The sequence below is a fragment of the Cucurbita pepo genome, chromosome 2 (assembly GCF_057944985.1).
Source record: "Cucurbita pepo subsp. pepo isolate OVF chromosome 2, ASM5794498v1, whole genome shotgun sequence".
NCBI lineage: Eukaryota > Viridiplantae > Streptophyta > Magnoliopsida > Cucurbitales > Cucurbitaceae > Cucurbita > Cucurbita pepo.
Window position 1 is genome coordinate 10,578,868 of NC_141799.1, and position 18,010 is coordinate 10,596,877.

General features: G+C 35.9%; 3 protein-coding genes and 1 long non-coding RNA gene across 4 annotated transcripts; 1 reads left to right on the forward strand and 3 right to left on the reverse strand.

Annotated features, from left to right (window-relative positions):
• Positions 1-1,242: 1,242 nt before the first annotated feature.
• On the reverse strand, positions 1,243-3,138 carry LOC111787959 (protein BEARSKIN2-like). The gene is made up of 3 exons (XM_023668072.2): positions 2,870-3,138; positions 2,142-2,419; positions 1,243-2,062 (listed from the first exon to the last, which is right to left on the reverse strand). The coding sequence occupies exons 1-3, from the start codon at positions 3,033-3,035 to the stop codon at positions 1,463-1,465; spliced, it is 1,044 nt and encodes a 347-aa protein (XP_023523840.2). The 5' UTR covers positions 3,036-3,138; the 3' UTR covers positions 1,243-1,462.
• Positions 3,139-9,926: 6,788 nt separating this feature from the next.
• LOC111787970 (22.0 kDa class IV heat shock protein-like) lies at positions 9,927-10,670 on the reverse strand. Its single transcript, XM_023668087.2, has one exon. It carries the CDS (start codon positions 10,588-10,590, stop codon positions 10,036-10,038), a length of 555 nt encoding a protein of 184 aa, XP_023523855.2. The 5' UTR covers positions 10,591-10,670; the 3' UTR covers positions 9,927-10,035.
• Positions 10,671-12,418: 1,748 nt separating this feature from the next.
• Positions 12,419-14,711, reverse strand: LOC111787955 (Galactosyltransferase family protein). Its single transcript, XM_023668066.2, has 9 exons — positions 14,573-14,711; positions 14,282-14,476; positions 14,134-14,198; positions 13,875-14,044; positions 13,534-13,791; positions 13,235-13,322; positions 12,951-13,076; positions 12,767-12,876; positions 12,419-12,698 (listed from the first exon to the last, which is right to left on the reverse strand). Exons 1-9 carry the CDS (start codon positions 14,627-14,629, stop codon positions 12,550-12,552), a joined length of 1,218 nt encoding a protein of 405 aa, XP_023523834.1. The 5' UTR covers positions 14,630-14,711; the 3' UTR covers positions 12,419-12,549.
• On the forward strand, positions 13,972-16,343 carry LOC111787973 (uncharacterized). Its single transcript, XR_002814073.2, has 2 exons — positions 13,972-14,113; positions 14,308-16,343. It is a non-coding gene; the product is annotated as an uncharacterized LOC111787973 (long non-coding RNA).
• The last annotated feature ends 1,667 nt before the right edge of the window (positions 16,344-18,010 follow it).

Here is an 18,010-nt window from a genome sequence, read left to right on the forward strand (position 1 = left end):
GGCTCCATAAGCCTAACAGGAAATACTTGTGGTAACTTATTAGGTTAAGGATGCAACGAGAGTTTACAAGTAGATATTGCTTACTAAGTATTTTTACACTCACCCCTTTTCCTTTTTTTTTTCTTTTTTTCTTTAGGTGTTCACAAACTACCGGTCACGGTGGGGGAGTATCCGAGAGTTGCATAGTCACATAGGGATTTGTCCCATAGCGTGAGTTCATCTTTATATTTTGAGTCTTTTATATTTCGTTTTGTAATTATATCCTGAACCACAATTTGTAATAAACTTGAATAACATCATCTTGTAATTACATTTCATTTTTCTTTTAATGTGTTTTAATTTGATTTAAAATTACCGTTGCTTTTGACTTGTCTTTTAGTCATGGTCCGAGATTTGAAGTCTCGAAAATCAGACCGTGACAAAGAATTAGAAGTTAATTTCAGATAGCTGACGACCTAGTTATGTTGTTTCTAGCATAAAAAAGAATCAATTTAGAACCTACAAGTGAGTTAATTACTGAATATTTTTATACGTGCTCATATTACTTTCCTTTTTCACATGGATCGCAATGCAACGAGTCGATGGCTAGAGAAATGGGGAGCCTTGTGACTATAGGAGAACAATAGATTCAAGTCATGTTTTGATTTTCATGTATTTTTGTCTCCTATATGTTGATTCTTGTCTTTGTATTAGAGTCTCCGTGTAAACCATTTGTAAACAAAATTACTTTTAGTAAAATTTAATTTATATATGTATGTAACTTCGACATTTTATTTTCATTATCCCCACGAACCAATACAAGTCTTTCCAATATGGTTTGTCCCCACTCACATGCAGTCACCCAACTTAGAATTGCTCTAAGAAAAACACATTTAATTATCAAGTTCCTATAAGAGCCACCGAAAAGGACTTGCACCTTGGTGACGATATAGGTAGTAATTTTCATTTTTTTCAAGTCGTTCTCATTCAGATGTGGTCTTTGTTCATTCATGTACCCCTCTTTTACTCAAGCGTCACACGCCCACCACTTTCTGCCTTGGTTCATCCCCGAACCACATCTTTGTGGGAGGTATCGTTTTAATACCATTTATAATGCCCCACACTCAGAATTCGGAATCTGAATCCTCGACATGAGTTGTTACTTAAATTAGTTCGATCTAAATGAATGAACAACTTAAAATGATATAAGAAATTAAAACTAAGAACATATTATGAAACAAAAAGTGTTGGGAAGAATGCTCTCATAATCTCTCGCTATGCATTTCGATGTTACAATTACAGCCAGAGACGCAAATAATATTATTGAAAATGTTGAACCAACAATTTTGCACAATCAATCAAACCTAAAATCAAACGCAACAAATAAAAATCCATCCCACCTACATGCATGTCTTCTTCTATATTGTTCCAATTCATATCATCACATATACATACCCATACATAAATCAACAACATTTTTCACTTACTTAGCGTACCCCCAAAAGTCCATCTCCCCTCGAAGCGAAAGCTGATTGATTTGGCTCACCGACGACGACCCATTTTCATCCTCGAACCTCACATCCTTAGACGAATCCTCATTCCCTAAATGGGATGTAACGAGCCGATCCAACATGGCCCATGGCTCGGTCATCCCATCACCCGGTTGGTCGGTCTCTGGGTTTGACATCAATTGCTTGACCATCAGCGGCGTGTCGGGTGGCAGCGAGGACAGCGACGGGTAGTCGTAAGCAGCGGCTGCGCTGCCGAGGGGCTTGTGGTTGAGGGTGGAAATGTTGGGGTGAAAGAGGGGATGGGAGAAATGGGATGATGGGGCTGTGGTTGGCATGTAGTGTAGGGCTAGGTCGGATTTGTTGAGCTCGAATGTGGGGTGTGGGGCGTAGTTTTGTTGTGGTTGGCGTAGTTGGTTGTGCATGAAGGTGCGTGATGTAGCGATGGAGGCTGATGAGTGTGCGTTGTTTAGGTGGTGGTCGGCGGAGTTGGCACTTGACCCTCCTTCCCCTTCTCTTGTTACTTTGAAAAGATTCTTCTTCTTGAAAACCCTACAAACCACCCACCCGTCCTCCTGCCACATGTACACCCTACGTAAGTGACTCTCGATAATAATTACAACAAAGAATCAAGAGAGCGTTACGGGTACTCACAGAGTTATTGGAGTGAGGGTCATCAGCATCTTCGAGACGATATTCATGCATGATCCAATCAGTTTTTTGGCCATGAGGAGCTCGCCCACGATAGAACACTAGGGTTTTGCGCATTCCAATCTTCTTATAAGAATTCCTAATGCACTTGTCTCGTCCAGTCGCCTTCCAAAACCCAGCATTCGTCGCTCTATTCGTTCTCGATCCTGTTGGGTACTTCCTATCCTTATGGCTGAAAAAATACCATTCGTTTTGTGGCGTCGACCCTATTCTGCATTTCTCTGTTCATACCAATATCCAAATTCAACACTCGTATACTTTAACACCATAATTTGGTCAAACTTTTCTTTAATGTAAACCGAGAATTGTAAGTTCATATCTCGAATTTGATCGAGATCGAGTTCTTTTTCGAAAGAAGTCAAAAAAAAAAAAAGTAAAAAAAAAATGCATAGGTAAATGGGAAGATTTGAGATGCACAAATTACAAGGAAATTATTAGGATATAGCCAATATAATTTTCAATTAATGAAAATTGAGTTAAAAAAATGAACTCGTGAGCTGCAGCAGCAGTTTCGTTACGTTGCTGCCAAGAATTAATACCATCATAAATATACTAAAAAGAAAAGAAAAAAAATGTCACCTTCTCGTAATTTTCATTCGCTCGATTAACGTCTTAGAAAATTAGAAGATTTGAATCTCTCGTCTCAAAATTTTAAGACATGTAGTTATTACCTTGCAAGTCCCATGGTTCGATCTTGTTCAAGTCGACCTCACGGACGACGTCCATGTCAAACTTTTGAAACGAGACCTTCTTCTTCAAGTAGTAGTGAAGTAGCTCTTCATCGGTAGGATGGAACCGAAAGCCTGGAGGAACGCCGGTACCGCCCGAGGAGGCCATTTAGGTGGCGTAATGATAAGTATGGTTGGATTGAAATATAGGGTTGGAGAGATTGTAGAAGAAGATGATGAAAGGGTATAAATATGGAAGGAGAGTCAAAAGAGGAGAGGTTATAATGGAAAAGAGAGGCGTTGACGGGCGGAGACTACGGCGGCGGAGATGGTTAAAGTTATCGTAAAAAGGAAGCATAAGGAATGAGGGGATGGTTTTTCTCATTTGCTAGCTGTAGTTTACTACACAACCAACTCTATTTTATGTCATATCTCTTCACCACCTCCACTTTTGGAGCGTGTGTCTCCAAACCTTTTAATTAACTACCCGTTAACTTAATTATAATTCAATTAGTCGGGTCGGGGGTGACCAAAATTTCACATGGATTAGAAAGCGAAGGAAGTGATAAGATTCATGTGACATCTGCGTAAATGAGACGTATATGAATGAATTGAAACCATATTTGAATGAGAGTGATCCTAAAGATATCAACTAGGTGCTTTTTCAGTGGCTCAATACATGCTTTTCTTTGTTGGGTGATTTTGTAGGAATTTTCCTGGAATGCATCTAAGTAAAGACAAAGCATGTTAGAAGGACTGATGTTGGTCGGTGGGGATAGTCTTTATTCTTAAGAGGTAAGAAGTAGATAATGTGATCATGTCGTAGGAGATGTAGGGAAGTATCGGAATCATTAGCTGCCAAATCTGGATTTTGAATCCTTATCTCAATCTTGAACATGGGTCGTTATAATAACTGAAAAACAATACATCGAGAGTACACACGAGCCGGCTTAAAATTTTGGGTTTGCAAATTTATAAATGGGTTTTATGTTTGGGACATAAATTCGGAGGTAATCTGTGACACAAGAAAACTGAAGGAGAAGGGCATATGAAGCAAAATGTAAATGACAGAGAGTAGACACACGCGCCGGGTTGAGAGTTGGGATTGATTTAAAGTATATATTAATATTAGGGTTTGCAATTTGGAATTAAAAATATGAATAAACGATCCCGAGAGAGGAAAATAATGAGAATAATAAAATAAAAGGATATTAGATTACTCCCAAAGCAATGTTGGTATTATTATATAATATGAAATTGGAATATTCCGCATTATTTTAATATATAGTTTTAATAATAATTCATTTATTAAAAATGTAACGGAGAAAAGGGCAGTGAAAGGAGGGAGCAATAATATTGAAGTGGCTAGGGTTTAGCCCTCTCGCATGTGACATACCCTTCAGCTTATGACCTCGATTTTGCCACTCTTTGATTCAATTCTACGCCTTATCTCTCCCGCCGTCCCTTCCTCGCTCGTGCCCTCGCCTTCCTCCTTTTTGTCAACTCTCCCTACGCGTTTACACATCCATTTGACGTGACCCATCTTAGTTTACGTGATATTTATTGAGGTACATAAATGAATCGAAACTATATCTGAATGACAATGATTTTGAAGATACGACTAAGAGAAAAGCTACTTCTTGTACCAACATGATGCACGTTCTTTGATTTTTTAAAACTTGTTACCCAGAACTTCTCGATCGGTGTCTTCTTATATAGCAACGAACAAATAAAACCTCATCTCATACAGATTAAAAGTGTGGATGCTATGATTTGATTTATGGTGTATAACAATCATGATAAACACATCTGAATGAGAGTAATCCTGAAGATAAAATGACTAAGAAAAAATGTGTTAGATGAACACGACTCTCCACAATGATATGATCATAAGCTCTCATGGCTTTGCTTTGGGCTTTCCAAAAGACCTAATATTATTTGATTATAAACTCATGATCATTCCCTAAATTAGTGGATGAACTTCATAGTTAAACATGTTTTACTTGAATCAATTCTATATTAGGTGATGTATGCAAGTGAAGAGAAAGCATGCATGCTAAAACTACTCGTATTGGTCATGTGATCATGTTGTAGGGGATTCAAATGATCGCACTAATGAATATTTAAACTCTACGACGTATATAAACAGTTACTAATCTATCTGTAGTCCATAACTTAAAAAATGAAATCGAATTGGCTCAAAATTGGATTAAAGTTTGTAAGGGATGGAGTGATATTAGAATAGGATTGGTGGTGTGGAAAGGGCAGGAAGTAGATTAGAAACGTAAGATGATGAAGTTGTTTTTCCATTTAAATTGTGAGAAATTTAGAGGATGAAAGAATATGATAAAAGGAAGGAATGGTTGAAAATTTGAATGACGTAAATATGAGAGCTTCAACCCAACAACGGAATCGAGGAGGATACATAATGATGATGAAAAATGGAATTAAAATTGACGCAAAGAATGTCAACAATTCCAACTTCCTACGTATCATCAACTAATCCTTCATTTTACACAACCCAATATATATATATATATATATATACACATATACACATACATGTATTCATATATATTGGGACGACTATCTTTCTAAAAAATGTTTTGAAACACGAACTATCATGGAGCCGGATGCTTATTTATAGCTTGGTCAACTGTTATATATATTTGGTAAATAGCTATATATAGTAGATAATTAAATGATATAGTAGATGGTTAAATTTGGTAAAGCTATATATAGTAAACTGAACTATATATATATATATATATATCACGTACGAGAAGTGTGAGAACATCTCACACTTCTCTGTAATTCTCTATTACTGTACATACGTGAAGTTATCAATAAAAACAAATTCTTTTAGTCAGAGTTCTCCTTGCACTTTTCTCTATCTTATTCTTTGTGTTCATCTAGATCGAGCGTGTGCGTTGTTGTGCGATCCTAACACTATCATGAAGACGGTAAAGAGATAAGTTAAAAATGTGGTAAAATTTTTCGTTTTTGAAAACCGAACGGGTTTGATGACATTAAAAACACAAAGAACATGCCTATATACATTTATATTAAATTAAGTTAAAGCTTACAAAATACACGTAACAAATAATCTATTTGTGGGCTCAGAATCATGCAAAAATCTAAAGTGTTTTGTGAGGGTTTTATTTGTTCTTTTCATTCATTAACCCATCTAAGGCTTGCTAGTTCTCTTCAACCTTCTCTCTTTGTTCGAGTTGATACCATTTGTTGGGTTTTATGTCCTAAAACTCATAGTTTGTAAACAAAAACATATTCTATTTTCAATAAAGATATTATTGATGTTTATTCAGTAAAGATTGTTATTGAATAAAGTGAATTTTACGATTATTAATCTAAATCCAATAAACTAAGAACACTCTGACTATAGTATGATTACTTGAACTATATGTAGAGACATAAGAGTGGATCAAGTTCAAGTATATAGTCAAAATGATCTATAGTACAGGGATAAGGCTGAGTACCTTATTTTGGGGACACTATGGATGCGGCCCACTTTTGTATATGACATAAACAATGTGATCACTAAATTGTACATGCGGAGACATGTGAGTGGGGGCGTCCTATGCAATGAGTATTGCATAAGATCAGACCATGAAGAAAATCACTCTCACTTTATAATGTCGTTTACTGTTGAGACTGATTGTCTTTTCATTCGATGACCTAGGTAACTCAATCTTAATCCTCAGCTAACCATGAACTCCTATTTATTCGAAATTATCCTTTGATTTGCATGGGTGAGAGTGGCTCGAGTTCGCCGACTCAATAGGCCTCCCATTTCAGGGGTAAGACTGGGTGAATGGCTGGGGACGTGGGGTGCAAGATAGAATTCGCTCCTACCCACTATTAGGGATAGAAGAGAGGTAGTTTCCTTAAGTACTGACTCCAAGTCTTGAACAAGGGGCCCCACCCTCTCATTCGCCTGAGAGGGATTCGGTTTACTGGTTGGACCACAAACCAATTGTTCGTTAGAGGATCGGTGGGACATAAGGAACAAGAAGTAACTTCAGGGGTAAAACGGTAAATTGACCTAGCTCTAGTTACGAACAACCTATGAAGGATGGACTTACTAATCATGGTTATATCAAATGGACCGAAATATATCTATAGTGAGGGGAGTGCAACTAAGGCTATAGTGGAGTGTTCTAGTAGTTAACGAATGTTGGTTTAAGTTTAACCGGTTAATCTTGGATCGTTGGAGCCCATGATCTATAGGTCCATTAGGTCCCTCTGCTAGCTCATATCAGACTAAACCATAGATCAGTGTGACGAGTGAGTTCGAATTCAAATTAGGGAATATGCGTTACATATATACGATATATTTAACCACATTTTTGTTTTATTTACAAATTAAACAAAAAGAAACAATCTGAGATATTTAAATAAAATTTAAATATTTTAATCAAATAGGTGTGAAATTGATTGGAATTGACATTTAAATTAATATTAAATATTAATTAAATAGTTTAATTAATCATTTAATATTACTCTAATTTGAAATTAATTGTTGAATTAAAACGAAGAAAGTCAGAATATTGGCTTTATTTAATGGAAAAATCCACGTTTGAGTTAGTGGAATTTTGAGGTGTCAAAATTTGGTTCAACCAAAGTTGCATGTTTGTCAAATAAAACCCACAAATTTAAGTGGAATTTTGAGTGTCAAATTTTGGTTAACTCAAACTTACATGCTTGCCGGGTAATCCCAAACATTTGAGTGTCAAAATTTGGTGATCTTAAATTTGCATGAACATGCAAATATGACTCTATAAATAGAGTGATCGAGGTACATGGAACTTCTTCCTTGAAAAAACCTCGAGGAAAACTCTCACAAACTCTCTCTTCATATATACTAAATCCCTTCTAAGTTTAGTCACTCACCGGATTCCACAATCCCGTTCTAAGGTCGGAGAATAGTGAAGAAGACACTAGTGGTGGTTCGAAATCGGTTCGTGAGGGAAAAGGAATTTAAACTACAAAAGATTAGTACTCAAACACCTCGAGTTTTAATACTTATAAACATGCTAGTTATTTACTATAATTGATATTCTAAGAGTGCCTAAGATCCAAATTGCTTCCGCATGTGTTATATTAACACCATCAGTAATTTGTACCGTCAGGGTTTGGACAAGTTTTAAAACGAATTGGTCAACTCTTTATTCTATGCCTCGTTATGTTATCCTTTTCGATCCTGGTGTGGAGCGACTTCACCAAGCTAACACGAGTAGCTCCTGATCGTAGTAGTTTCTTTTCGGATGACAACCCCCAAGGTAGCATGCTTAAATGGTGATTCCTTTCCTTTCTGCTAGCACCTCATTCTTTTCTTTTTCTCCACCAATCTTTGACATGACTATTAAAAAGAGAAAAAAAAAAAAAAAGATTTATTTAAAATATTTCATAAATGATGCTATGGACTCAAACGTTTGTACTAAAGTTTTTAAAAATAATATAGCATAAAATAAATAACGTGAATTTAAAGTAAATAAAGCAATGTCTGAGTTAACCTAAAGGCTACAAACAACATGAATGCATCTAGTCTAGCTTTAGCCTAATGGCCATCACCCAACGACGTCATTCGTACAAAGGTACTTTATATTTACTTGAAAAATAAGAGTAGCATGTAACTTTAGAATTTTAAGAAATATTGAGTAAGCAATCCTACTACTGAAGTCACGAAATGCAGTCTATCCTTTTATAAAACATGATGACATTGCCTTGTTCTCAACTTCGAGTATGGCAAGAATTGGATGTCTAGTACTTTTTTACACACGGCCCTAATACGCGCACATGGGTCCAAGGCAGGCTCGTATACATACCCCTTGAACTTGGCCTTGAACTAGCATACACTCATACTGTCAGAATGCCTCAAAGGGAAGAAAATGCACACAGTAGTATGGTGTACACAATACCACATCGTAAAATCACAGTGTACGAATCTATAATATTTATAGCGGATAAGCATTTTGATGCACGAAAACATACAAAAAGCATAAATTCCCTATGAGGCATGGTTCGACAAGAGAACTCGCACCTCCTACGAGGCATGGTTCGACAAAAAGCATTTTGGACACTCGCACCTCCTACGAGGCATGGTTCGACAAGAGAACTTACTTCGAGTACCTAAAATTCTTCGATTGTACAACACATGTTAAGACTGCAAAACCACATAGCAAAAAGCTTGATGACATAAGCCAAAAGATGGTGTACTTTGGCGTAGAGGTGAGAATAAGGCATAAGGCACACATGTTGTATGATGCCACAACATGAGAAAATTCATGAAAATAGAGATATCGTATTCGTATAAGAGAAGAAGTGGGATTGGTGCAGCGTTGGCAATCACAAGCAGACTGTTACAGAGTTCACTACCTCAGGAAGAAGAGGGACACCAACAAACTTTGAAAGTGCACCGACAATGACACCAACAAGTCCACACATGTCATCACCGGTGACACCGAAAGACGTGATGAATTCTCTAGAACAAGAGAGCTTAGGTGAGAGCATACGAGGATCCACAACAGAGGGTGTACCAAAGATGTTTCATTATCTTGATTCTCTTGCTGAAATTTATGCGGATACACTTGAAGAAGAATTGAATCTCGACGAGTTAGTGTTGCTCGTGGACGAGGAGCCAACAACTTATCGTGAGGTAGCAAATGAGACAATGTGGTAAAAGGCTATGCAAAAATATCTTGAAGCCATCGAGGAGAAGAATAAGATGTGGGCACTGACTAATTTACCGCCCGAACATAAGCTCATCAATTTGAAGTGAGTGTTTAAGTTGAAGAATAAAAGTGAACGAAATGTCATCAAACATAAAGCAAAACTCGTGGTGAAGGGATACGTGCAACGACAAGAAGTTGATTTTGAGAAGGTTTTCGCGCCTGTGGCTAGACTGGACACTGTAAGGTTGATTCTTGCCCTCGTAGCTGGGTAGGAAGTCCAAGTGATCACTTGGACGTCAAATTTTTTTTGTTTTTTTTATAAAGATTTTTCCCTCAAATTGTTACTTTCCTTGTTTTGGTTGTTTTAATATATATTTGCATAACACAAACTTGGTTCTTTATTTTACACGCACGACACTGCATTCAAACTTTCAACTCAAAACATCACACATAACTAAAGAAAACAAATTTGAGTTCTCAAAGCTCTTGCTTGGCCCCGCCCAACTTCCCCTGCTCCGCCCGCGGTTCTTCAATGCTGACAACCTTGGGATCCTTAACCTTCTCCGGGGAGACCTTGGACAACGTCACCGTGAGAACCCCATTCTCCAGCCGAGCTCTAACAGACTCCATATCCACATTTCTGGGCAGCCCAAACTGCCTCCAGAATTTGCCATAACTTCTCTCGACTCGGTGCCAGTGATCGTGATCGCTCTGTTTTTCCTCCTCTCTTTTCCTCTCTCCCATCACTTTGATGACCCTGTTTTCGTCGTCCAACTCGATCTTCACCTCGTCCTTGCTAAGCCCAGGCACATCCAGCATGATCACGTGGCTCTCCGGCGTCTCCTTCCAGTCCACTCTGGTGGGCTGGAGTGCGTGCTGCAGAGCATCTCTGTTTTGGTTTTGGAAGCTAAAAGGGGTTTGCTCCAGAATCCCAAATGGGTCGAAGAATGGAAGCAGAGAGGCTGTGGATGAGGTCAGGAGAAGAAGAGTGAACATCAGAAGTGCTGGTTTCTTTGCTTTGGATATTTCCATTTTGGGTGGTGTTGGAGGATGGATGATGAAAGAGTAATTTATTTATAAGTGGAAGAGAGGGAAAGAGGGATGTATTTGGGCATTGTTCTTGGGGGTTCTAGAGCATTCTTGCACTTTCAGGATTTGATTGAGGATTCTCCTGCATCTTCTCGACACTTCTCCTCCAATTTCTTCTACTACTCTCTCTAAATTTTACAGCTCAAAATGCAAACTTATTCAAACTCACTTTTTTAGAACACTTTTTTTTTTTTTTTTCTTTTCTTTTTTCACTTGTTCCCTTCTTCAATTCTTCAATCCACCCCTCGTGATCAGCCTCCTCAACTTCGCCCTGTACCTATCTTTCTCTTTAGAACTTCCAGTTAAAGTTGGATTTTACATGCTTATACAAAAATATTTAATTCCTCTCTCCAACAAATTTTTGATCTCACAAAAATTTTCTAAATTTGTCATCTTCTACCAATTTTACTAAAAAATATCCTATGCTAAAAAAAAAAAAAAAAAAAAAAATCTAAAAATATCCTACGCTATAATTATTTTCAATAATGATTTAGTTTTGCATAAATTTAAGTTGGATAGATATTAAATAACTTTTCCAAAAAAAAAAAAAAAACATTTTAAAATTAAAATAGAGATTATTGCGGGATTCATTAGAAATGATACCTTAATACTATTTAGAATTTAGAATCGACCTTAGAATCAAGTTGGGCTTAAAACTATGGGTGAACTCATTCTTGAGATACCTATAAGCTTATTAGATGAGATTGTATACTGCATGAATAACACATATTTTATGGCAGTTAACTATGTGTTTTTATATTTGTAACCACCCTAGATTTTTTATATTTTAAAGTCGTTACTACTGTGTACATGACGGAATCATTTTGTGCAAAAATAATAATTTGAAACTTTATCTTAAAATATTACCATGGACTTACGTGTTCGAAATATTTTTAAAACAATGTAACAAAATACTAAATAATAAATAAACATTAAAAAAAAAAACCTATCCTTACCGAAGTCTAGGGAAATAAATACAAATATTCTATGAATGTGTCATGGTCTCGATTTGTGATGTCGTCGTTAGTTGTACTTGAGTGTTTTGCTTTAATATGAAATAAAAGTAGCACGTGGCTTGAGTATTTTGAAAAATACTCTGGGGTTAGATGCAAACACATACAATTATAAATGAGACCTAATCTTCCGGTTTGTATTCCTTTGGGCAACTATCCTAAGCCGGTAATTGATTCTGTATTTACTATTCTACACACGATCCTCATGTGCAATCATCGCCCCACCAGTCGGTTCACACACCTTCTAGGCTCCTTTTTCTTGGTTAGGCTAGCATTCTCTGGAGTTGTTGTTGGACATACGGTAGGAATAGTGACCATCTCAGCATTATGATCAGCATAATTAGGTCTAAAACACAACTGATAGTTCTATCGATCATAAACTTGATAATTGGAAAATTGTTTAAGAAAATAAATTTAATATTTAATATTTTTAATAAAAGAAAAAAGAATAATTTAGATATTATCTAAAAAATTCCATTTTATATATTATACATCATATTTGCACCCATTTATTGCAAAATGAAGGACGGGTACCATTTCAATTTGAGGCATTTTAATTTAATATCATTAAATTACTTTTAAAATATTTAGGTGAGTTATTACTCATTTAATGCATAATAATATTTTTAATAAACAAATGTTAATAATATTTTAGTTTGCTTTTATATATATATATATATATATGAAATGAATAAAAATAAAATAATATTAAGAAGCAAAAACAAGAAATAATAAACAAAAAGAAAAGAGAGTAAATATATCCGAGAGTAAATAGATGCTCATTGATTGATGCAAAGTACAAAAGTGATGACTTTGGCATTCTGAATGGGAAGTTCATCGTTGTTATTATAAGTGGACAAGCATGGAGTGAAAACGGATAACAATGACATTAAACGTCAACGTTCCAAATAGCTGCATTGCCTTCTCCACATAACTTATGGACCTCCTTCATTTTATCTACCGATTCACAAATCCCACTACACGACCAATCAAAAGTTGCCACGCACACATTCCCCCCATTCGATTTTGGTTCGCAATCTATTCACCCAAACAAACTCATAATTAGATTGATATTATGATTGAAGTAGATAGATATAACGTCTTACCTGGAGGTGTCCCGCAACACATGGAACGATCATCCACGTGTTCCACTTCTAACCCAATGAACCAAGCTCCCAACGACACGTCTTCATTCGCATACCTATGTAATATTGGACTAACCCGAAAATAAAATAAAATTGGTGTTAGCATGAAAACAAAAAAACGGAACCTGAGATTGAATTGACTTACAAATTAAGGGAAATGTAAGCAGCAAGGTCTTTAGAAATGACGTAGATTTGACCAGTGGCATGCCGGAAATACTCGTTCCCTTCTTCTCCGAATTTCCAATACTCGGGCTCGTGATACTTTAGTCCCCTGTTCATTTCCATTATCTTCCATATATTAATCCACTCCCCTAATTTAACTTTTTTTAAGTTTTCATTAAGTAAAAAAAAAAAAAAAAAAAAAAAAAAATATATATATATATATATATATATATATATATATATTTGATGTAAATAATAGTAACTCACTTTTGAAAGAGAACTGGGCCTGACTTCATGCAGCCCATGTAAATCCTGGGCTTGGACCGATGCCGTTCGAGGGCCGACACCAACGCACCTACGCACAAAACCGCCATTTTCAATTTTCAATTTTCAAGTTTATATTTAATATTGATTTTTTAAATTTGAAAAGTATTTCATAAATTTGTAATTTTTTTAAGTTATTTAGAATATTAAATTTGTAATTTTAGGTCGTTAGGAAGTCGACGACTTTTTTTTTTTTTTTTTTTTTTTTTTTTTTTTTTTTTTTTTTTTTTTTTTTTACTTACCCAAATTCACATGAACATCGTCGTCAACCTTGACGTAGAACTCCGCCGCCCACAGCGACGCGGCGGTGGTGAAATACAGCCGTGTCTTCGTCGATAGTTGATGGTAATCTTCCACATGTCTCAGCCGCAGAAAGTCACCGTGCACCTCCTCCTCCTCGTCTATGGCTCTGTCCAATGCTCCACCAGGTCTTCCACTCTTTCCTATGACGAATCGGATCACTATCCCCTTCTCTTTCTCTAGTTTCTTCAGCGAGTCTCCTGCGCCGGTTATCAATTGCTCAATCTGATGCCGATTTCTGTGTGAGTTTCGTATTTGAGTTAGGGTTTTGGTTTTTACGGACCTCGAGGCATCCATGTCTCTCGAATCGAGTCTCGGCGTTTCTTGCTGCTGAAAGCCGTGTTGATTCCGATCACCACGAACGCCTTCTCCGGCGGAGTTCTTTGATTTCTCCCGTTCGTTCGAGATAGAGCCATTTCCATCTCCCAATTTTCGAACGTTTTCTCCAGAGATCTGGTGAAATAAAGCTTCACAACACAACCACAAAGAGGAAGAGAATGGAACAGAACAGAAAAAATTTCGGTAAGATCGATTGGCCTTACTGAAGAGATTGATGTGTTTTAGTAACTTCCACCATAATGTCCTGATCACTTGATTCTACTAATTTCTGCCGAAAAACAAAAATTGAAAGAATCACATTACGTTACGATTTTGCATTGTGTAATACAAGTACAAATTAGGAAAACTAACTCGTTTGTGGTCACAATCTTGTACAGCTTCAAGATTTTCGAGATGGTTGAGAAACTGAGGGTCTCTAGTATGAATACTGGTGCGGGCAGTGAAGAGCGAGCCAGCAAGAAAGCTCGCAAAACAAAGAAACAAGGTGAGTTTACCAGTCATTGGCTTTCCCCTCATTTTTCTGCCTTCCTGCTTCCTGTTTGGAACCTAAAAACATTCAGCCACAACCAAAATCACAAACTACACATACACATTGCTTGCATATATGTTTCTGCAATGGATACTCAGAATTTATTTATATACATAGATAGATAGAGCATAGTATTGGGGGATGATCTGATCACTTGTGCATGCGTGCATGATTTAGGAAGCAATTAAAACAGCTTCTGGGTTGTGGTGGGATGTTTGAACATATCATATGGAGGAGAGATGGAGGAGGATGTTTAAGATGGTTGAAAATTGTTCTGAATTGGTTGAGTGAGGAGAGAAACACAAAAGGGGGAATGCCTACAAATTGAATTAAATTTGAAGTAAATGCGATTAGGCGAAGAAGCATTAGGATGGAAGTATCTTTAAATGTTTAGAAAGTAAAAAGCGTTGAAATTTGCCCAAAACTGGAAAGGAATTAGGTATACCTTGGAATGATGGGGGGGATTGAATTTAGGTGTTAATTGGAATATTGAAGTTTTGAGTTTGGGAATTGAATGATTGAAGATTATAAGAGGAGAAGAGTGGAGGGAAGATGGAAGATCTAATATCTAAGAAGAGGGTGGAATTGGGATTGAGGCATAGAGTGTAGAGAGGTAGTTAAGTCATGTGCTGTGTGTGCCCCAACAAACTGTCTGCTAAACAACCTTAACCTTTGATGAACTTCTATGCCAATTCCTCTGTTTTTTCGACTTTTGCTTTTTGGCTGCACCAACTTAGGAATTGAAATGCGCAGGACCTTAGGTATGAAATGATGATATGGTTTAACATTATTCTACTTCTTTCTAAACCTTTAAAATTATATATTTTTTACATCTTGAATTTGTTATTGTTTTCGTATTGAATTGTTTGAAGGATAATTGATTTGATTTTGAATGTGTGTTCATGTAGTATAAGCTTGCATTGTGAGTTCTGCATATGAATTTTAATTTAAAATGTTTAAATGAAGAAAGAATGTCAAACTCACCTAAATGTAGGGGCAATTGAGTATTTTCATAATTGAATTTCCCACTATTTTTCGTAATTGAATTTGGGATCTTAAATTATTTACTAGTTGACAAATTTTCCAAAATTTTGCAAGAAATGAATTAATTTAAAGTTTAATTATTGATTTTTTTAGATTATTAATTATTGAATTCGTACCTTTAAAAAAGAGTGTGTATGTGTGTGTGTGTGTTTGGGGCTGAAATGCAAGTGGGTAGCAAATGCTTGGCGTGCTGCTCCGTTCTATTTGTTTTATTTTTCTTTAAAATGCCTTGTTGTTTCCTTGCACATAAACATGGTCTTTTCTTTTCTTTTTTTTTTTTTTTTTTTTTTTTTCCTTTTTCAAAATAAGGTTTTGAATGTAAATACAAACAAATTAATACTGAAGTTTTGATTACTGTTTTGAATAGATCATCTAGATTGTAGATTAGTTACTAGTCATAGTTAATTAATGGCTTATAATATGATTGAGATGGTTATAATCATTTTTTAATATTTTAACATGCTTGTAATTATTTAAAATAGATGCTTATGGAATGAAAATTGTATTTAAAAGGATAAAATCAAATATTGAAATCATGTTTTGAAATAATTTTAGTTTTTTTTTTTTTTTGTTTGTGACCATTAGTTTGATGCTCATTCTAAAACTTGATTGTCGATAATTAGAGTGACATGAATGGTATATAAAGATTAAAGATGCAGTCCTTCTCGTCCATTTTGCAAAATAAAGTCATCTGTGCCCTCCCCACTCCCTTTATGGAATTAGGACCTTACTTCTTTGATCAAATATCTGTATATACACGAAATAATTTGAGGAGTTCAACATTTGTATTCATAGACATCCTAGTTTCGAATGGAATAAATGGTAGTCCTGTTTTGATTCTCTGAGTTAAATAATGATTGTAAAGTTGTATTTGCGTTCAATAGATAAAATTTCTTAGAGGAACTTGTGTGGTTAGCAGTTAGGCGAGTTGAGTCCGTAGGTTCTCGTATCTGGTAGGGAGTAACAATGGAAGAGCTGTTCCTTCAAAAACAACCTGAGAAAATGAAAAATGCTAACGGGTTGGGGTTGGGTTTGATCCGTTCTTTAACCCGCTGGTGGAAATAGAATTGGGATCGAAAGTGCAATATTCATTGATGCTCATAACGAAAATAGGATGCAAACTGCCAACTAATACCTATAAAAATAAGGAAAATATAAACTAATTAAATCTTGAGAATAAAATAAAATACACTTCTGAAAGAAAAAATATTATATCTATGTTTCATAACTAATTATTATAATATATTATTTAAATATTATATCTTAATAAATTGACATGATCTTCAAACCCTTTGTGGTACACTTGTGTTTCGACCTTTTTCTCTCAAAGCACAATGTGAATTGTAAGGACATCGGAAAGTACAATAAATTTTCTCGCAAATATTAAAATTAACCAAACATTTAAAAAGATGAGAACAAATACATGTACTATTCAAAAGCATCGTTTGTGTTTTAATACAAAACCAAGTACCAAGGTATGGGATACAAAACAAACTGCAACCAAAATACCAAAAACATTAATGCCTAGAATGACCTTCCATTTGTTTGTTTCATAGTGTCAGAATCAACACTCTCACCCTCAAGTAGTTAGTTAACTAGAATTTGGGTAGAATTTGGGTTGCGGTTGGCATGTGCGACTTAAACCCAAGCCTTTGGCCCCACTCTACACCATTTTTTTTTAGAATATGTAGAGAAAATTTTAGAAAGCACTTGGAAATCGATTTTAAGAAAATAATGTTACAAGCTAAAAGCAAATAAGGAAGAACCACAATTTTGATAGTATATAACTCTAGGTGGAAAAATTGAAAACTAGTCATATCTTCCTATAGTACATTTTGAGACATTTTAGTCTTGGTAGGTGTAAACATGATTTTGGTGAATGATCATGCATCCCATATTAAAATAACTAGAATAACAACTACCTAACTAACTTGAAAACGAGTAAAAAGAGTTTGGAATGGGCATGCAGCCATAAACAACATGTCCTGGAAGCATGATCGGGACATCCGACACGCGACAACAGGCAACATGCTCTCGACAAGCATGACTGTGACATCCTCGCCCATTTAATTGGTTGACGCCTATGTCAACTAAATCTTCATGAACTCAATGACGTAGAATGAGGCTGACTTCAGGTCTTTCGATGCATTTCCAATTGATCTCAGCATTAAGGAGTCTCTTCCAACCTATCAAAAACTATTGAAATTTTCTTATAAGTTTGTCCACTCTTCGTGTCTTCTTAGCCAGAATCTCTTCTACTTCATTCACGGTGGAATTATTCTTCATGGCATGAGGGTGTCGTCTCATTGTGCTTGGTGTCTTCTTGATCGAGATAGTAACGTTTCAAGTTACTGACGTAGACAACCGAACTGGTCCACATCCATGGGAGTAATTAGATCCTATATTATGTCTTCACGACCTTTTGAATGACTTCAGTTAGTCTATAGTATTTCCGCACCATTCGTGGTTTTTGTTGCTTAGAAAGCAAAGTTGATCTGATCTCAGCT

Coding starts and splice junctions, on each gene's coding strand:
- LOC111787959 (XM_023668072.2), bottom strand. CDS start 3,035: ATGGCCTCCTCGGGCGGTACCGGCGTTCCTCCAGGCTTTCGGTTCCAT. Junction 2,420..2,869: donor CGAACCATGGGACTTGCAAG/GTAATAACTACA, acceptor TGGTATGAACAG/AGAAATGCAGAATAGGGTCG. Junction 2,063..2,141: donor ACCCTCACTCCAATAACTCT/GTGAGTACCCGT, acceptor TACATGTGGCAG/GAGGACGGGTGGGTGGTTTG.
- LOC111787970 (XM_023668087.2), bottom strand. CDS start 10,590: ATGGAAATATCCAAAGCAAAGAAACCAGCACTTCTGATGTTCACTCTT.
- LOC111787955 (XM_023668066.2), bottom strand. CDS start 14,629: ATGCACGCATGCACAAGTGATCAGATCATCCCCCAATACTATGCTCTA. Junction 14,477..14,572: donor ACTATGCTCTATCTATCTAT/GTATATAAATAA, acceptor GAATGTTTTTAG/GTTCCAAACAGGAAGCAGGA. Junction 13,792..13,874: donor AGAGACATGGATGCCTCGAG/GTCCGTAAAAAC, acceptor TAACCGGCGCAG/GAGACTCGCTGAAGAAACTA.